Genomic DNA, 14,165 nt, shown 5'->3' on the forward strand with positions numbered 1-14,165 from the left:
TTAAAGTTTTATAATAACAAAAATCTGCTTTCTTCTGAGTTTTAGTTATTTTAGTAATTTTATGAATGATATGCCTGCAGAATATGCCGACAGGTAGCAAAGGCTGATACTAAAAAATCTTTATAGCAAAAAGCAGCAGAGTATAACATATTGTTTTATAAAGCACTGTTCAGCAACAAGAAATCTCAAAGACCACTGACCTGGTCCTCCTCTTCATCCTCATCCTCAGCCAAACGCTGCCTGCCCACTTCATACAGCCTGCACACTGTGTCCATATTCAGAGCATCCATGCTGCCTTGGTTCTGAAAAAGAATACCCAGTCCACAAAGAGCAGTTAGTTTTCAGAAGGCCCACATCTACATCTCAGTTATGACTGGCACCCATGCACTTTGACCCTACAACTGTCAAAGCTTCTGATACCCAAAATTCTTGAACTCACTCTGAAAATGTTATGCCTGGGACACAGAAAGGGAAAGAAAGCAGGATGAGAAGGCTGATCCCAGAGCAAGGGATACAGGCAAAAGAGAGACCACCATCCTTGGAATGAACTGTCTTGCTCTGGCAAGAGGTACAGGCTCCTCTAAGAAAGGGGTGACAGTGAATCCAAGATATTAGAAGATGGGACGGATTGTCCATGTTGTTTTAAATTGGGATTTCCTTATTATTTCTCTTACAATATATATCTCCCCATCAAATGAGTAGGTTATCAATAACCACTTTCGGAAATGCAACAACTTTAAAACATACCTTAGATCACCTTAAAAATGCCTGTAGTATAACTTGAAAATGATCCTAAAGATCAGAACAAAACAGCAGGGTTTCCGCTGGTTCCCTTTACCTCAATGACAGCAAGATAGCAGTCTTTGGTGTCTGTACACAGGTCAAAGATGTTCCGTTTCACATCAATGGTTGCTGGAAAACAGAATGTGACAAGATTCAGGACTGGACTATTGTTATGACCTTAAAACCAGCTCTTCCTCTAAAGGAATTTCAAGGTGATTGTTCATAACTATTTCCATAACTTCTTCACCTTTCAGTGAAAAATTACAGAAAAGGGATGATCTTAAGTAAGGAAAACCAAAACATAACAAAACGAACAATGTCGGCTCCTTCATGCTTACCTATAGGTTTGTAGTCGGTTGCATTAAATGTTCGGAATGATGATCCAAATGGGCTTTTCATCCTCTCTTCCATTAAGTCATCTTCATCATCTGCCTGCAGCATAGCTAATTGGGAGGAAGGGGGAAAGGGAGCCAAGGAGCAAAACACTATTAGAAATCAGAAACATCCCTTATTCACAAGTGCAGAAATATTAATGGACAGTCAAGACTTCAGTTTCCTTGTAGTAGATTCACTCATCTAGTTAGTTCCTCTCGATGCATCCTCCTTGCATACCCCAAACAGTATCCTCAACCTCTCATCTAGCTCTCAACAAGTATTACAGCTAAAGGCTCACAACCTCACAAGACCACAAATGCAAAGATTCTTCAAGTTCATAATGAGATTGAGAGGATGATGATACAGATGGGAAATTAATGCATGAAATTTCTTTCTATGCAAGATTTACTTGTTATCTTCAAAGCCAGTGGCCTTTCACCCTAAATCAACATTATTTTCACCAACAAACTTTGTCACCATCTGTGCTATCATTTTATCTTTTATGTTACAACCTTTAAACGCTTTCCAATTCACATTTGAGAGACGTTTCCAAACAAAAAGTATCAAATTAATGAGAAGAAAGAGAAGGGAGAAAAATAATGTAGAAAAGTAAAAAGTTTATTACCTCCATACATCACTGTCCCCGTGTGGTTAAACACCACACGACACTGATCCAGAGCAGGAACTGTGTGTAAAAGATGGAAAGTGCGAAGATCCCACTAGGAAGAGGGCGGTCAAGGAATAAAACCTATCTTATACAAAATTTCTTATGCAACCTCACTGGAGAAATTCAGAAATGTCACTTTTTTCCCCTCCTGTGAGATATGAATGCTTTAAAGGTAAGCTTTTTTAAAGGTAAAATAAAAATGCTTTCAGAGTAGAACAAAAGCATATAGAATGTATATTACAGAATAATGTCCCTGAAAATCTCCTATGATATCCTCATATACGTGAAAGCGACATGAATTCCCATCCTCTCAATAGTAACACTTCATTTTACTCTTATGTCTAGCAATTGCTTTCTGTAGTGCAAAAGTAAAATCCTTCTGAAGACATAAAAGCCAGTTTAATATATGAAGAAGCACAAGGCACGAATCTGGTCACTCTTCTCAATACAAAGAAAAACATGCTAGTCAAAGTCATTGGTAATTAACAACCATTGGAGATTAACACTTCAAAGGAGAGGCACCTAATTATTACCTGTGTGGATACTTTAATAGGATGTTGGCAGAAAGATTATTTCTGCATCACAAACCAGCTAACAAATGGAAAGTAAGACACAGGTGTAAAGGATACAATCTCAGTATTAATGATGACCTCCAGTCCATTTGGATGGAAAACGCCACTGATGTTCATGTTGAACTTGTCAAACTTGTGGATGGCCTGTGCAGAGCGGACATCCCAGAGGACGCCATCATTTAAGACAAGATCATCTGTAGGATTAAAGGTGGCACAGTTCCTCTTGTAGTTGTTGGCAAGATCTGGGTTAAACAGAGTCAACAGCTTGTTGCCAGTCTGAATATCATAAATCTTTAGAGAAGAAGGGGTGGGAAGAGAAAAATCAGACCAATCCATCCGTTGACAATTCAAAGAGAAGCTGTCTAAATATCTCTCCATGCTTTCCAAATCCCACCAAAATCATGAAAGCCTTAATATTATAGAATACCTGAAAAGTAGGAAGACTACACCAATCCAAGCAAAGTTTAAGTGCTGTGGTTCCCATTCAAGGTTTGAAAAGTCTCTTTCCCACAAGAAAATGAAAAAAGAGGGGCGCCTGGGTGGCTCAGTCATTAAGCGTCTGCCTTCGGCTCAGGTCATGATCCCAGGGTCCTGGGATCAAGCCCCGCATCGGGCTCCCTGCTCTGAGGGAAGCCTGCTTCTCCCTCTCCCTCTCCCCCTGCTTGTGTTCCCTCTCTTGCTGTGTCTCTCTCTGTCAAATAAATAAATAAAATCTTAAAAAAAAAGAAAATGAAAAAAGAGATCCCAATAAAGATAAGAAAACCCTCTTCTACCCCTACCCCTTTCAAGAAACAGAAAATGTTTCTACAATTGAAATGGAGAAATTCATATGGATTGACCAATGATTACCCATGGAAACTAATAAAGGGCCACTTTTTGGAGAAAGGCATCAATCAAATTCCCCTTTCTCCTTAAAAATCTCCCAATATTATAGCCCTACAATACTAAAAGTTCCAAAGTCTACAATGTACAACCCATGCAGAGACCAGATCTTTCCCATCAGCTTACACATATGCTGTAATATTTTCAATCTTTAAAAAAAAAAATCCTCCTTTAATATAGGAACAAATAAGGAGACACCACAAGAAAACAAACAAATTGAGATCATGGGACAAGACAACTAGCCTGGTCTCTTCAAAAGTCAATGTCATGAAAACTGGAGAAATGGTTCTTGGCTTTAAAACATTAGTGAGACATACAACCAAATGCAATATGTGACTCTTGGCTGGATCCTGGTTCAAAAAAAACAAAAAGCATTTGAAACCAAACACATCAGGAACAATGGGGAAAACTGAATATGGAATGGATATCAGATGATATTTGGGAATTACTATAAATTTTCTTACATTTGATAACAGAGTGCGATTATGTAGTAAAATGTCCTTATTGCTAGAATATGCATGCTGTAAGACTCAGAGATAAAATGTCATGATATCTGCAACTTACTTTTTTAAATGATTCAGAAATACATACATAAATATTTAGACAGAAAGAAAATGGCAAAACATTACACCGCTGAATCTAGGTGGTAGGTATATGGACTACTCTTTCAACTTTATGTATTTTAACATTTTCAAATGAACAGTTTGAGAGAAACCCTCCCTTCACAACCCCATGTTTCCCACACACCCCTTCCAGCTACTACACCCCAATTCTCTGCTTTTTCAGCAAAAACACTTCAGAAAATTTGTGTCTACTGTCTCCACTTCCCTGTTCTCTCATGAACCTACTCCAATCAGACTGTCACCCTGGTGCATAGAACTAGCTCTTCATGTGGTTAACAATAAGCTCCACATTGTTCAATCAAAAGTACCTCTCAATTCTCATCTTATATACCCATCAGTAGTTTCTGACTCAGCTGATCAAGTATTCCTCAAAAAGATCTTCCCTTGCCTTCTGTGGCACATCTTTTTCCTAAGGTCTCCTGCTGCCTTACTGGCCATTCTCCTGGGTCTCCCTCCCAAGTCCCTCCTCATATGGCAAATCTGAAATATTGACACATGTCAGGACTGTCCCCACAGTTCTCTTCTCTAGCCTCCTTAATGATTTCATCCAGGTTCATGGCTCAAGACTATCGACATGTAGATAACTCCTGTATTTATATCTCCTATCCCAGACCTCTCTCCCGAACTCCCATTTCATATATTCAACTGTCCATTCCCTACTTGAATGTCTAATAGAATAACAAACTGCATGTGTCCAGAATCCCAGGGCCCAGCTGTTATCACTTCTCATCACCTACGCCATGCCCACCTGGGGCCAGCCCCACTGCAGCCCTCACATGTGGGCTGGCATGACACCCTCCTAACTGGAAAGCCTGCTCTTGCTTCTCTCACAGAAACCAGACTCACACTTTAGGACCTTTACATACAATCATGTGTCCTCTGCTCACCCTCCAGTGTCTACATCTCACTCAGGAAACATCAGAGGTCCTAACAACACCCTATAAGATGCTACTATGATATGTGTCGCCCCCTCCCAACACTGACCTGTTCCCCCCTCCTCTCTCTCTCACCTCCCAAGTAAGGGCTTTTCCCTTGACATTCCCTCCACATAAAACACTTTTCCCCCAGATATCTAGAGGACACCACACCACCTTCAAAACACTCCTTAAACATCACCCAATCAGTGATACTGATTATCCTAGATAAAATACACAAGTCCATCACACCACCACCACCACTTCCTACCTCTTACCCTGCTTCTTTTCCTTGGTAGCACTTACATCTAACATATCATATATCTGCTTCTATATTTATTGTCTCCCCAGTGAGGCTTCATAAAGGCAGGGACTTACATTTCACCTAAAACTAAATAAGTATTTGAAAATAACTGCTGTGCTAATGACATCTTTCTCGAGTTGCCAGATTAGTTCATGTTTGGTCCCACGTAACTTAGAACTACTTTATTACATTTCTAGATTCTATCTAGAAAAAATATCGCTAAGTAATCTGTTATTACCCTTAGGACTGTGCTTCAGTCCAGAAGCTTTGAGTACAAACAAACTGGTATAATTAGCTTGAAAACAGTGGTTTCTAAAGTACTTACGTGGGCAATGTCTCCTTTTGTACCTATGACCCGATCCTGAGAATGCTTACTGAACTCAACATAGTGATCTTCTGTGAAGGAATGCCTACAGACAAACAACGGAAGTACTTAAGCGATGGACCTTCAGAACATACTCACTCAACCGACTGAAAATAAACATGATTCTCAGCCTCCTGCCTGACCATACCCATCTGAGGATTCCCAGCAACCAAAGAGAAAACACTGTACACTTAAGATTAAAAAAAAAAAATATTTCCTCCATGTTTGACCAAGAAGATCCAAAAGAATTAATTATAAGTAATTAACAGGAGTTACTTGGTTTAAAAAAATGGCTAATAGGCCACCCATGTCTTTGAAATATACACCAGCCAAGAGTGCAACTGTCATATGTGAACATGAGAAAATACACAGATGTGCCATTTTGGATTAGTGAAGGGTCAGTTGTGTGATGAGAGTGGTAAGAATACTTGTTAAGAATATCCTGGAATTAAAAAGGATACAATCTTATTAAACATAAGCCACAGATGAGGAAGAGAGAAATTAGCAATAACTCACAACATTTGTCTTTTCCCAAAAGGCTTCAGTTGAAGAATTGGATGAAGGAGAATATAAATTAGCTAAATTGTAGAACAGAAAGATCAGGGTTATAAAAGTAGTTACATACTTCATATCAAATACTGATTTCATTCCCCAAAGTGCAGACAGAGGCTGGCTCCAAGTAGCAGATGTCAGCAGTAAGGACCCATCCTAAAAGAAGAAGGAGGCCCACAGTGGGTAATCATGTGTTTATATAAATGCTCTCTGACATTAGCATTTTAAAATATAAGCTTAAAAAATATTGTCGTATTATAAAGAAAATAGAAAAACTCCAAAGAACCAAGAAATTGTTGAAGCTGCTGGAATTTAAGTATGTATACATGCAATGTCCTAAAAAAAATACTTAAATTTAAGAAAATTCTAAATCCTCCCGACTTTTAACAAAAAATACATTAGTTCCAAGGGTAGAGGAAGAGAAAACTTGGAAAGAAATCAAGGATGGTTCCTCCTTTCTTAATATTTGGCCATATTCCTCAGTCTCCCTCATCTGAAAAATCAGTCAACTGACAATATTTGCTAGACTTTCTTAAAGACTCTTACAATTGTTTCAAAAAAAAAAAAAAAAGCCCAATAAAAACTGAGTTTTCTTTACTCTAAAATCAGGAAAATTATCCTTGTCATCTTAATAGTCCTGACTTTTAGAAATAACAAAGGTATCAATTCCATCCATAGAATACTACTAATAAACCATGACCCACTAGAATCCCATAATGCGTTTCCTAAAAACTCACAGTACCTTGAGATTTTTCTTCCTGACACAAAAGGAAAACTTTTGTGATAATTGATAAGACTGTTTCCATCTGAGGCGAATTAAAAAAAAAAAAAATACACCCACACACACCTCCCCCTCTTAGAAGAGGACTGGTAAACTTTTACTTGAGGGGCCAAACAGTAAATACATCAGGCTTTATAAGCCATACGGTCTGTGTCACAGCTACTCAACTCTGCCATTGGAGTACAGAAGCGGCCACAGACCATACATAGACGGATGAACATGGCTATGTTCCAATAAAAGCTTATACATAATGCCAGCCCACAAGCTCATAGTTCACCAACCCATCTAAGAAGAATGACTGAGAACAACCTAGGCACCCTTACCCTAGAAGGTTCAAGATGTGTGATAGCCGAGTTGTGACAGTTATAGCTGGCCTCCTCCTGTCCACTAAACACATTATAGAGCTTCAACTGCCCAGTGCAGGTGCCAAGCATCAGGAAGCGCTCCCGTGCTGAGAATGCACAACAAGTGAAGCCACTCTCATCCTCATTGGCTTCCCTGAACACTGAAATAGGACGGAACCTAAGCAAAACAGAATCAAAGACAAAGAATGCACAAGGACTCTGAAAATAGAAAACTTTGCTAGAAGGATGAAAGAAGAAAAACAAAGCATTTATATTTCAAATGGGTTCTTCCAAAATATCACAGTAACCTTCAGTGGTTCATTTTTGTTTTAAGCGAGAGAAAAGGACCTCTACTTCACAAATTTAAACAATAACAAAAATCCCCATGTTTAAAACCTGCAACCCCATCATCTTTATGTGAGATTTGTGAAGAATCAGAATAGGAGACAACTTGGACGAGCACAAAAACAAGTTTGGAAGTCTAGTTAGGCACAGCACGGTGCATGGGTTCTAAAAAAAAATACTAGTTCTAACAAGAACACAGAGTATCTTAACAATATACAACAATCACACAAGGAACCCATGCTTGACAAAAGGGGGTAGAGTCACATTACTCATGTATTCACATAAAGTGACAATCATTGGTATTTCAGGCCAACAAATAGTCTGGCTTTCTGGATTCATCACTCTACGCTGGTATCACCCCACATTTTGATTTAAATAGCAGAATCATTCCAATTCCCAGGGAGGTGGCCTCTCCTTACCTGCTAAAGATAAGGTGCCTATCAAAGCATCCGCCATCCACCCCTCCATACTTTGGAAATGATGCCCTGCGGTTTAGCCTTGAGGTAAAGTTTATTGGCGCTTGCCGCCTCTGTTTTGGCTCAGGACATTGATGAGGAGTAAAGAGAGAGAAAGGTGGGCAGGTGGCAACTGGGTTCTTGCAGCGAGCATGCTGCTCTCTAAGATATTCTGTGATGATACTGTCCAGCGTAGGCGGGGAAGGAAGATGTCTGTCCAACTGTTTTTTTATGGCTGGGCTTTGGCTGTAGGCGCCATGGTCCGACTTCTGCCGCAACACTCTGATTTTCCTGCCATTGCAGGGTGATGGCCTCTCTCTGATAAAACTGATCCTACCAATCAAGGGGGAATTGCCTGCATAAGATGGGCCAGGCAAAGCTAGTGAACCCTGGGGGGGCCGTGGCTGAGGATGGGCAGTGGGGGCAGGAGGGGCGGAGGCACCCACAGCAGCATGGCTTCCCAGTCGAGTTGCAATGCCATTGGCGATGCGAGGGGTTCGGGGAAGAGAGACAGGAGAAGCAGCAGCAGTGACTGGGGTGAAGGCAGATGAATGAGAGGCAGCAGTCATGGGCAAGTCAGCCTCTTTCGTCAACACAGTTGCTGTCTCCCCAAGCCCTTTAGAAATGAGATGGTTTCGTATCAACAGAAGCAGCTCTTTCTCAGGGAAGGAAATCCTTGATTGGGCAACAACATCTGCTTTTTGCAGTCGTGCCAGAGACACGTCTGTGCCAATGAGAAGTGGCTTTCCTGACACTCGTTCAATGAGCTCAGCAGCATACTTGCAGAACTTGACATGGTCACTGCGCTTGTCCTGCAGGACAGGCTCCTTCATCAGCTGCTGGATCTGGCAGCTGCTGAAAAGAGGCAGTTTGCTGATGATCTGCCGGACAGTGCTACTGCGTGACAGGCCCACTAGGGCCTTGCAGGCCAGAGCCCTTATCTGGTCTGCATCGGTGATGGGCATCTTGATGGACAGTAAGGACAGGAGCACCTTGATGCCATTGTTGGACTGGACCACATTCCACATCTTGGCCAGGGTGTGCTCGCTGCTTTTGGGAGTCTGAGGCAGCTTTCTCCGAGGAGTTCCAGAGATGAATTTGCCAATACTGGAAATTCGGTTATCTGGGCCACACACACAATTGATGATAATCTGAAGTGCTGACTTCTGAATTTCAGCATCATGGATAAAGAACTCACCCTCAGCCACTCCCAAAATAATGCTGATACCTATGAAGGAGAAATACAAAACATTTTATATTGTTCCTCATAAAACAGACAACTTCAATGATTGCTCCAGAGTGAAAATTTAGACTTCTATTCATTTCGTTCCACTTAAAACTACTATACCTTTTTATTAAAGTACAAGGAATTGTTTGAATAAAATACAATCAGTTCTACTACACTGTATCTTAATGATGCAATACCTCATACGCAGTTGTTAAATAGGGGAATGATGTCAGTATTACGTGGAAGACACCACGGGTCATGTGCAATTTTTCCTGGGTAAGGTGAGCAAAAATAGCAGGAATAAATTAAAACCTTTAGCAGAAAAGGGAAAAGCCCTCAGGTCTGATTGCCACAATGGCATCAGGAACCCTTTCTGCTATATATGAATAAAATTAAAAAAGTGGCTGCACCTCAGGCTTTCTCCCCAAAGTGGTGGTGCACCCCAAGACCCACAACCAGTCACACCACTTTGCATGCTCACCTTAGCAGGAGCCCTTACGAGTGTGCTGCTCTTAATAAAGTATATTTTCAAACAAACCATATTTTCCTTTTGTTCTTGTGTATGATAGCTTTGGTCCATTCTGAGTGGCTTGCCAATTACTGATTTTGTTAGGGCTCAGCTTATAAATTTGCTTTAAGATTTTTACTGTCTGCCCCAACCCATTTTTCCCATAAACTTTATTTTCAGCACAAGACTGCAGAGTACAAGGTTTTCAAGAATGAATACGTCCCATCATAGCACATGTACCACTCAGAAAATCTGAGTTCACTATCACAAATCCCTTAAAGTGTACAGCACAACTTAGATGGGACAAGGCACCCTCCACTACTACTTTCTGTTCTAATATTGCAAATTAAGTAAACAAAATAGACAAATTAAGTAAACAAAAACAGAACAGCAAATAAAAACACATCCAGAGCACGCAATCGCAAAAATGGAAAGGTACAACCTACCTACAGTGGAGACAGTGGAGCCAGCCTCATCCAGCACATCCACTGATTCTGCCAACTGGAGCTGGATTTTTGGCACAACAGTGAGAATAGCCAGGACATCCAAGGCAAAGCGCACAGTGTCATTCCTGGACAGGAAATACAATTACTCATATGGAAATTAGGATACAGCCAAAAGAAACAACAGTTGAGAGAGAGAGAGAGAGATACACAATGGATCAGAACTACTACCTGTGTGGCTCCATCCCTAGCCGTGACATCAAGAGAGGACTTGTAAGTTACCGTGATATTACTTCCAAAACAATGGGGATGGAATTTTCACCAATCCCCAATGCTGGTAAGGATGTATAAAGACAAATGCTCTCAAACTTTTGGTGGGAACAGAAATAGGACCCTCTTTTGAAAAAATAATCTAGAAATAGGAAACAAGATTTTTAAAATGTGTATAAGTTTTAGCCCAGGAATTTCACCTGGACGAATCTGTCCTAATCAAAAGTACAAACAAGCATTTATGTGTTAAGATGTCCATTATCGCATATTTAAAATAACAAAAGAATTAGAAAATCTACAAAGACAATAGGAATACACGTGTGTTAAATTATGGTACACTCATACGATGAACTATTCTGCAGCTACAGACAGGTGTTTTCAAAGAACTATAAAGGACAAAGGGAAAGACTCAAAATGCAACATTAATGAAATAGAAAACATAAGATATAAAATTTTGTCTGACAGTAACAGTTATTGAGAAAAAGGTAGAGAAATGAAAACTCCCATATCCTGCTGAAAATGGTATGCAACATCTACTAAATATGAAATGCAGGCTCCCTACAATCCAGATTATATATGTCATATCCTCAAAGAGACTCCAAAAGGTCTTCTGTGGTACCATTCACTTGATAGCAAAAAAAGAAATAACAAGCACTAATGTCCATCAACAGGATAATAAACTAGTATAGCAATATAAGAGTTCAAATAAATATCACATATAAATCTCAAAAACATAAGGGTGAAAAAAGCAAGCTGCAAAAGATGCATACCAGATAATATTTATATTAAGTTAAAAACATACAAAAAAGTACATCATTGTTTACATACACACACATATGTATAATATAAAAACATGAAGAGAATGCACTTCATAAGACCGGTCACTGTGGGGAGGCAGAAAAGGAACTGAGAAAGAAGTAAGTAATGCCACCACATGCCAACCCTGGGTGCTGAGTAGTTGTTTTATTAGTCTCTGTACCTTTTTGTATTTTGAATTATTTCATAAAAAAGATGAATTTGGTTAAATGCTATGATCTCAATTATGTGTATTTACATATGTTATGGAAAAAAGACTGGGGAAATTATCAGTGGCTAAGAATAATTTTCTTTTCTAAGGTTCTGTATATTCTAAATCGAAACAAGTATTTAATTTTATTTCTAAAAATAAACTTTTAGGGGCTCCTGGGTGGCTCAGTCAGTTAAGCAGCTGCCTTTGGCTCAGGTCATGATCCTGGGGTCCTGGGATCAAGCCTCACGTCTGGCTCCCTGCTCAGTGGAGAGCCTGCTCTCCCCTTCCTTCTGCCTGCCACTCTGCCTACTTGTGCTCTCTATCCCTCTGTCAAATAAATAAAATCTTTAAAAAATAAAAAAACTTTTAGGGATGGCTGGGTGGCTCAGTCAGTCAAGCATCTGCCTTCAGCTCAGGTCATGACCGAGTCCCGCATCAGGCTCCTTGCTTAGCGGGGAGCCTGCTTCTCTCTTTGCCTCCTGCTCCCCCTGGTTGCACTTTCTCTCTCCTTCTCTCTCTCTGACAAATAAATACAATCTTAAAAAAAAAAAACTTTTAAAGGATATATTCCAAACATATATTTTCTTAGTAATACAAATATGGATTTACCACTCAAAAAATGTATTTATAATCTTCCTAGTTCTCTTTAGAGCTTTCATCATCTTTTCAGCAAAGTTCAAGTAAATATAATAACCTACTTTAATACTCTAATAAAACAGTGGTTCACAAAATGTGATTAGGGGACCCCAGGGATCTCTGAGGCCCCTTCAGAAGGTCCTGTGATGTAAAAACTATTTTCATATTAACACCAAGGTGTTATTTTTCTTTCTCATTATCATTCTCTCATGAGTAGATACTGGAGATTTCCAGAGGCTAGGTCATATATGAAGTCACAAAAGAATGAATACAGAAGCAGATATGAGATATTAAGCAGACATTTAAAAACCCTGCTGAAATTATCTGGTTTTATTCTGGAAATTTTTCATTAAAAATGCTAATATGCAATGAGTTCAGATTATTTTTAAGTAAATTCATAAATATTTTTACATTTTCTCAGTTTTATTTTCTAATTGTTAACTATCAATAGATTTATCAAACACACACACACAAAAACTCAGAGGTTCTCAATAATTTTTAATACAGTAAAGCGGTCCTGAGACCAAAAAGTTAGAAAATGGCGGCTCCAAAAGTATCTCCCTAGATTTAATATCCTGACACTTCTCAAACAAGCCATATGCACCCTAAATAAGCCCGTCTTGTCTTTAATGGCAATGGCTGGATAGGGAAAGAAGGTAAAGAACCACTCTTTATAAACTTCGTTGCTGTCTTCTCTCCAGATTCTATTGTTTCCAAAATATAGTTTTCATTCTTTTACATCATCCTCAAATAGAACCCACCCAACCTCCTGATTCTACCACCTGTCCTTTGCTGAGCCTCATCCTGCTCTGCCCAAACAGCTCTTAACTGAATTGTGAAAATCTTAACAAAAGCACAAAATAGTTTTATGTGAGAGGAAGATAAACATTACATGTGGCTGTCAAGCAGTAGAGAGATATTTAAAAGTCTAAGTACCAAAAAATACTGGACTGCAGTCTCAAGACAGGACTTCAACCCCACCTCTGCAGCTTCTCTGAGAGTACAGATGTTGATCCCTGCCTATCGTGCAGTATTCATCATTGTCAGAACCATAAATATAAACAAGTACTCTATAAATTAAAAATATTATCCTCCTGGGGCACCTGGGTAGCTCAGTCGGTTAAGCATCTGCCTTCGGCTCAGGTCATGATCCTGGGGTCCTGGGATCGAGCCCCGCATTGGGCTCCCTGCTTGACAGGGAGCCTGCTACTCCCTCTCCCCGCCCCCTACTTGTGCTCGGCACTCTCTCTTGCTCTAACAAATGAAATCTTTAAAAAATAAAAATATCCTCCTTAATCTAGTTTCTCAGATTCATTCCCCAAATTTCAGTTCAGTTCAACAAATGTTTGCTAAGCATATGCTATATACAAACCAATACCAACTTTACCAAAAAGCAAAATCTAATTTCATTTAAAACCGCTCTCTAATCCCACCTTGCATAATAGGTCTTCCAATTGCAGGCAATAGAAATAAGCTGCAACAAGAGTTGAACACAAGAAAGTTTGAGGAAGACTTCAGCTGGTTCCCAATACAGTTGCGCTGGGCCATACTCTATCAAAAACTCCATCATTTCCACAATCTGTTCGTGAGTATATGAACACGCCTATAAGGAGAGATACATATCATTAAGGAACTCTATCACCTGCCTGCTACCTTCTTCTCCATCACAACTCAAAGGCCAACAGGTTTTAATAAAGCTAAGTAATAATAGCTTTCAAATTCCACAACTGAGTCAGCAGCCCACATGTGAAATAATGAATATATGTTTAACCTTTTATTTATAACCAGACTTACAATACATTTTGCCCAAAAAGGGTAAGAGAACATTCAATTTGTTTGTGCATATGTTTCACAGCTAAAGAAAGATGCACCACATAAAATAATTGGTTTCTTCTCAATTTGTGATTTTTAAAACATGCAAATATTAATCTTCACTCCAAAATACAGCAACTAAGTTCAAAAATGATAGAGAAGTGGAATAACAGATGTATCCTTTCAGAAAAAAAATTCCACACAGAAGGAGGTAAGATATCTAGTACTTTTCATAAAAGAAAGCCCTTTTATACACACTCCAGTTCATCTTTTAGTTCTAATATCCCAGAAAAGTAGC

At 39.4% G+C, this 14,165-nt stretch overlaps 1 protein-coding gene across 4 annotated transcripts in view; it reads right to left on the reverse strand.

Annotated features, from left to right (window-relative positions):
• Nucleotides 1–14,165, reverse strand: part of DCAF1 (DDB1 and CUL4 associated factor 1) — a 72,894-nt gene that overhangs the window by 21,832 nt on the left and 36,897 nt on the right. For 3 of the 4 annotated variants that reach the window (XM_027581684.1, XM_027581685.1, XM_027581683.1), the window contains exons 12-22: nucleotides 13,489–13,658; nucleotides 10,144–10,268; nucleotides 7,926–9,189; nucleotides 7,141–7,339; nucleotides 6,110–6,192; nucleotides 5,446–5,530; nucleotides 2,455–2,688; nucleotides 1,784–1,877; nucleotides 1,122–1,226; nucleotides 839–912; nucleotides 201–302 (exon numbers count right to left, since the gene is read on the reverse strand). In XM_027581684.1, coding sequence (XP_027437485.1) covers nucleotides 201–302; nucleotides 839–912; nucleotides 1,122–1,226; nucleotides 1,784–1,877; nucleotides 2,455–2,688; nucleotides 5,446–5,530; nucleotides 6,110–6,192; nucleotides 7,141–7,339; nucleotides 7,926–9,189; nucleotides 10,144–10,268; nucleotides 13,489–13,658 — 2,535 coding nt within the window. Of the gene's footprint in view, nucleotides 1–200; nucleotides 303–838; nucleotides 913–1,121; nucleotides 1,227–1,783; nucleotides 1,878–2,454; nucleotides 2,689–5,445; nucleotides 5,531–6,109; nucleotides 6,193–7,140; nucleotides 7,340–7,925; nucleotides 9,190–10,143; nucleotides 10,269–13,488; nucleotides 13,659–14,165 lie in introns of those variants that run through there. The other variant, XR_003517808.1, reaches the window with a different exon arrangement.

The sequence above is a fragment of the Zalophus californianus genome, chromosome 1 (genome assembly GCF_009762305.2).
Source record: "Zalophus californianus isolate mZalCal1 chromosome 1, mZalCal1.pri.v2, whole genome shotgun sequence".
In the NCBI taxonomy this organism is placed as follows: domain Eukaryota; kingdom Metazoa; phylum Chordata; class Mammalia; order Carnivora; family Otariidae; genus Zalophus; species Zalophus californianus.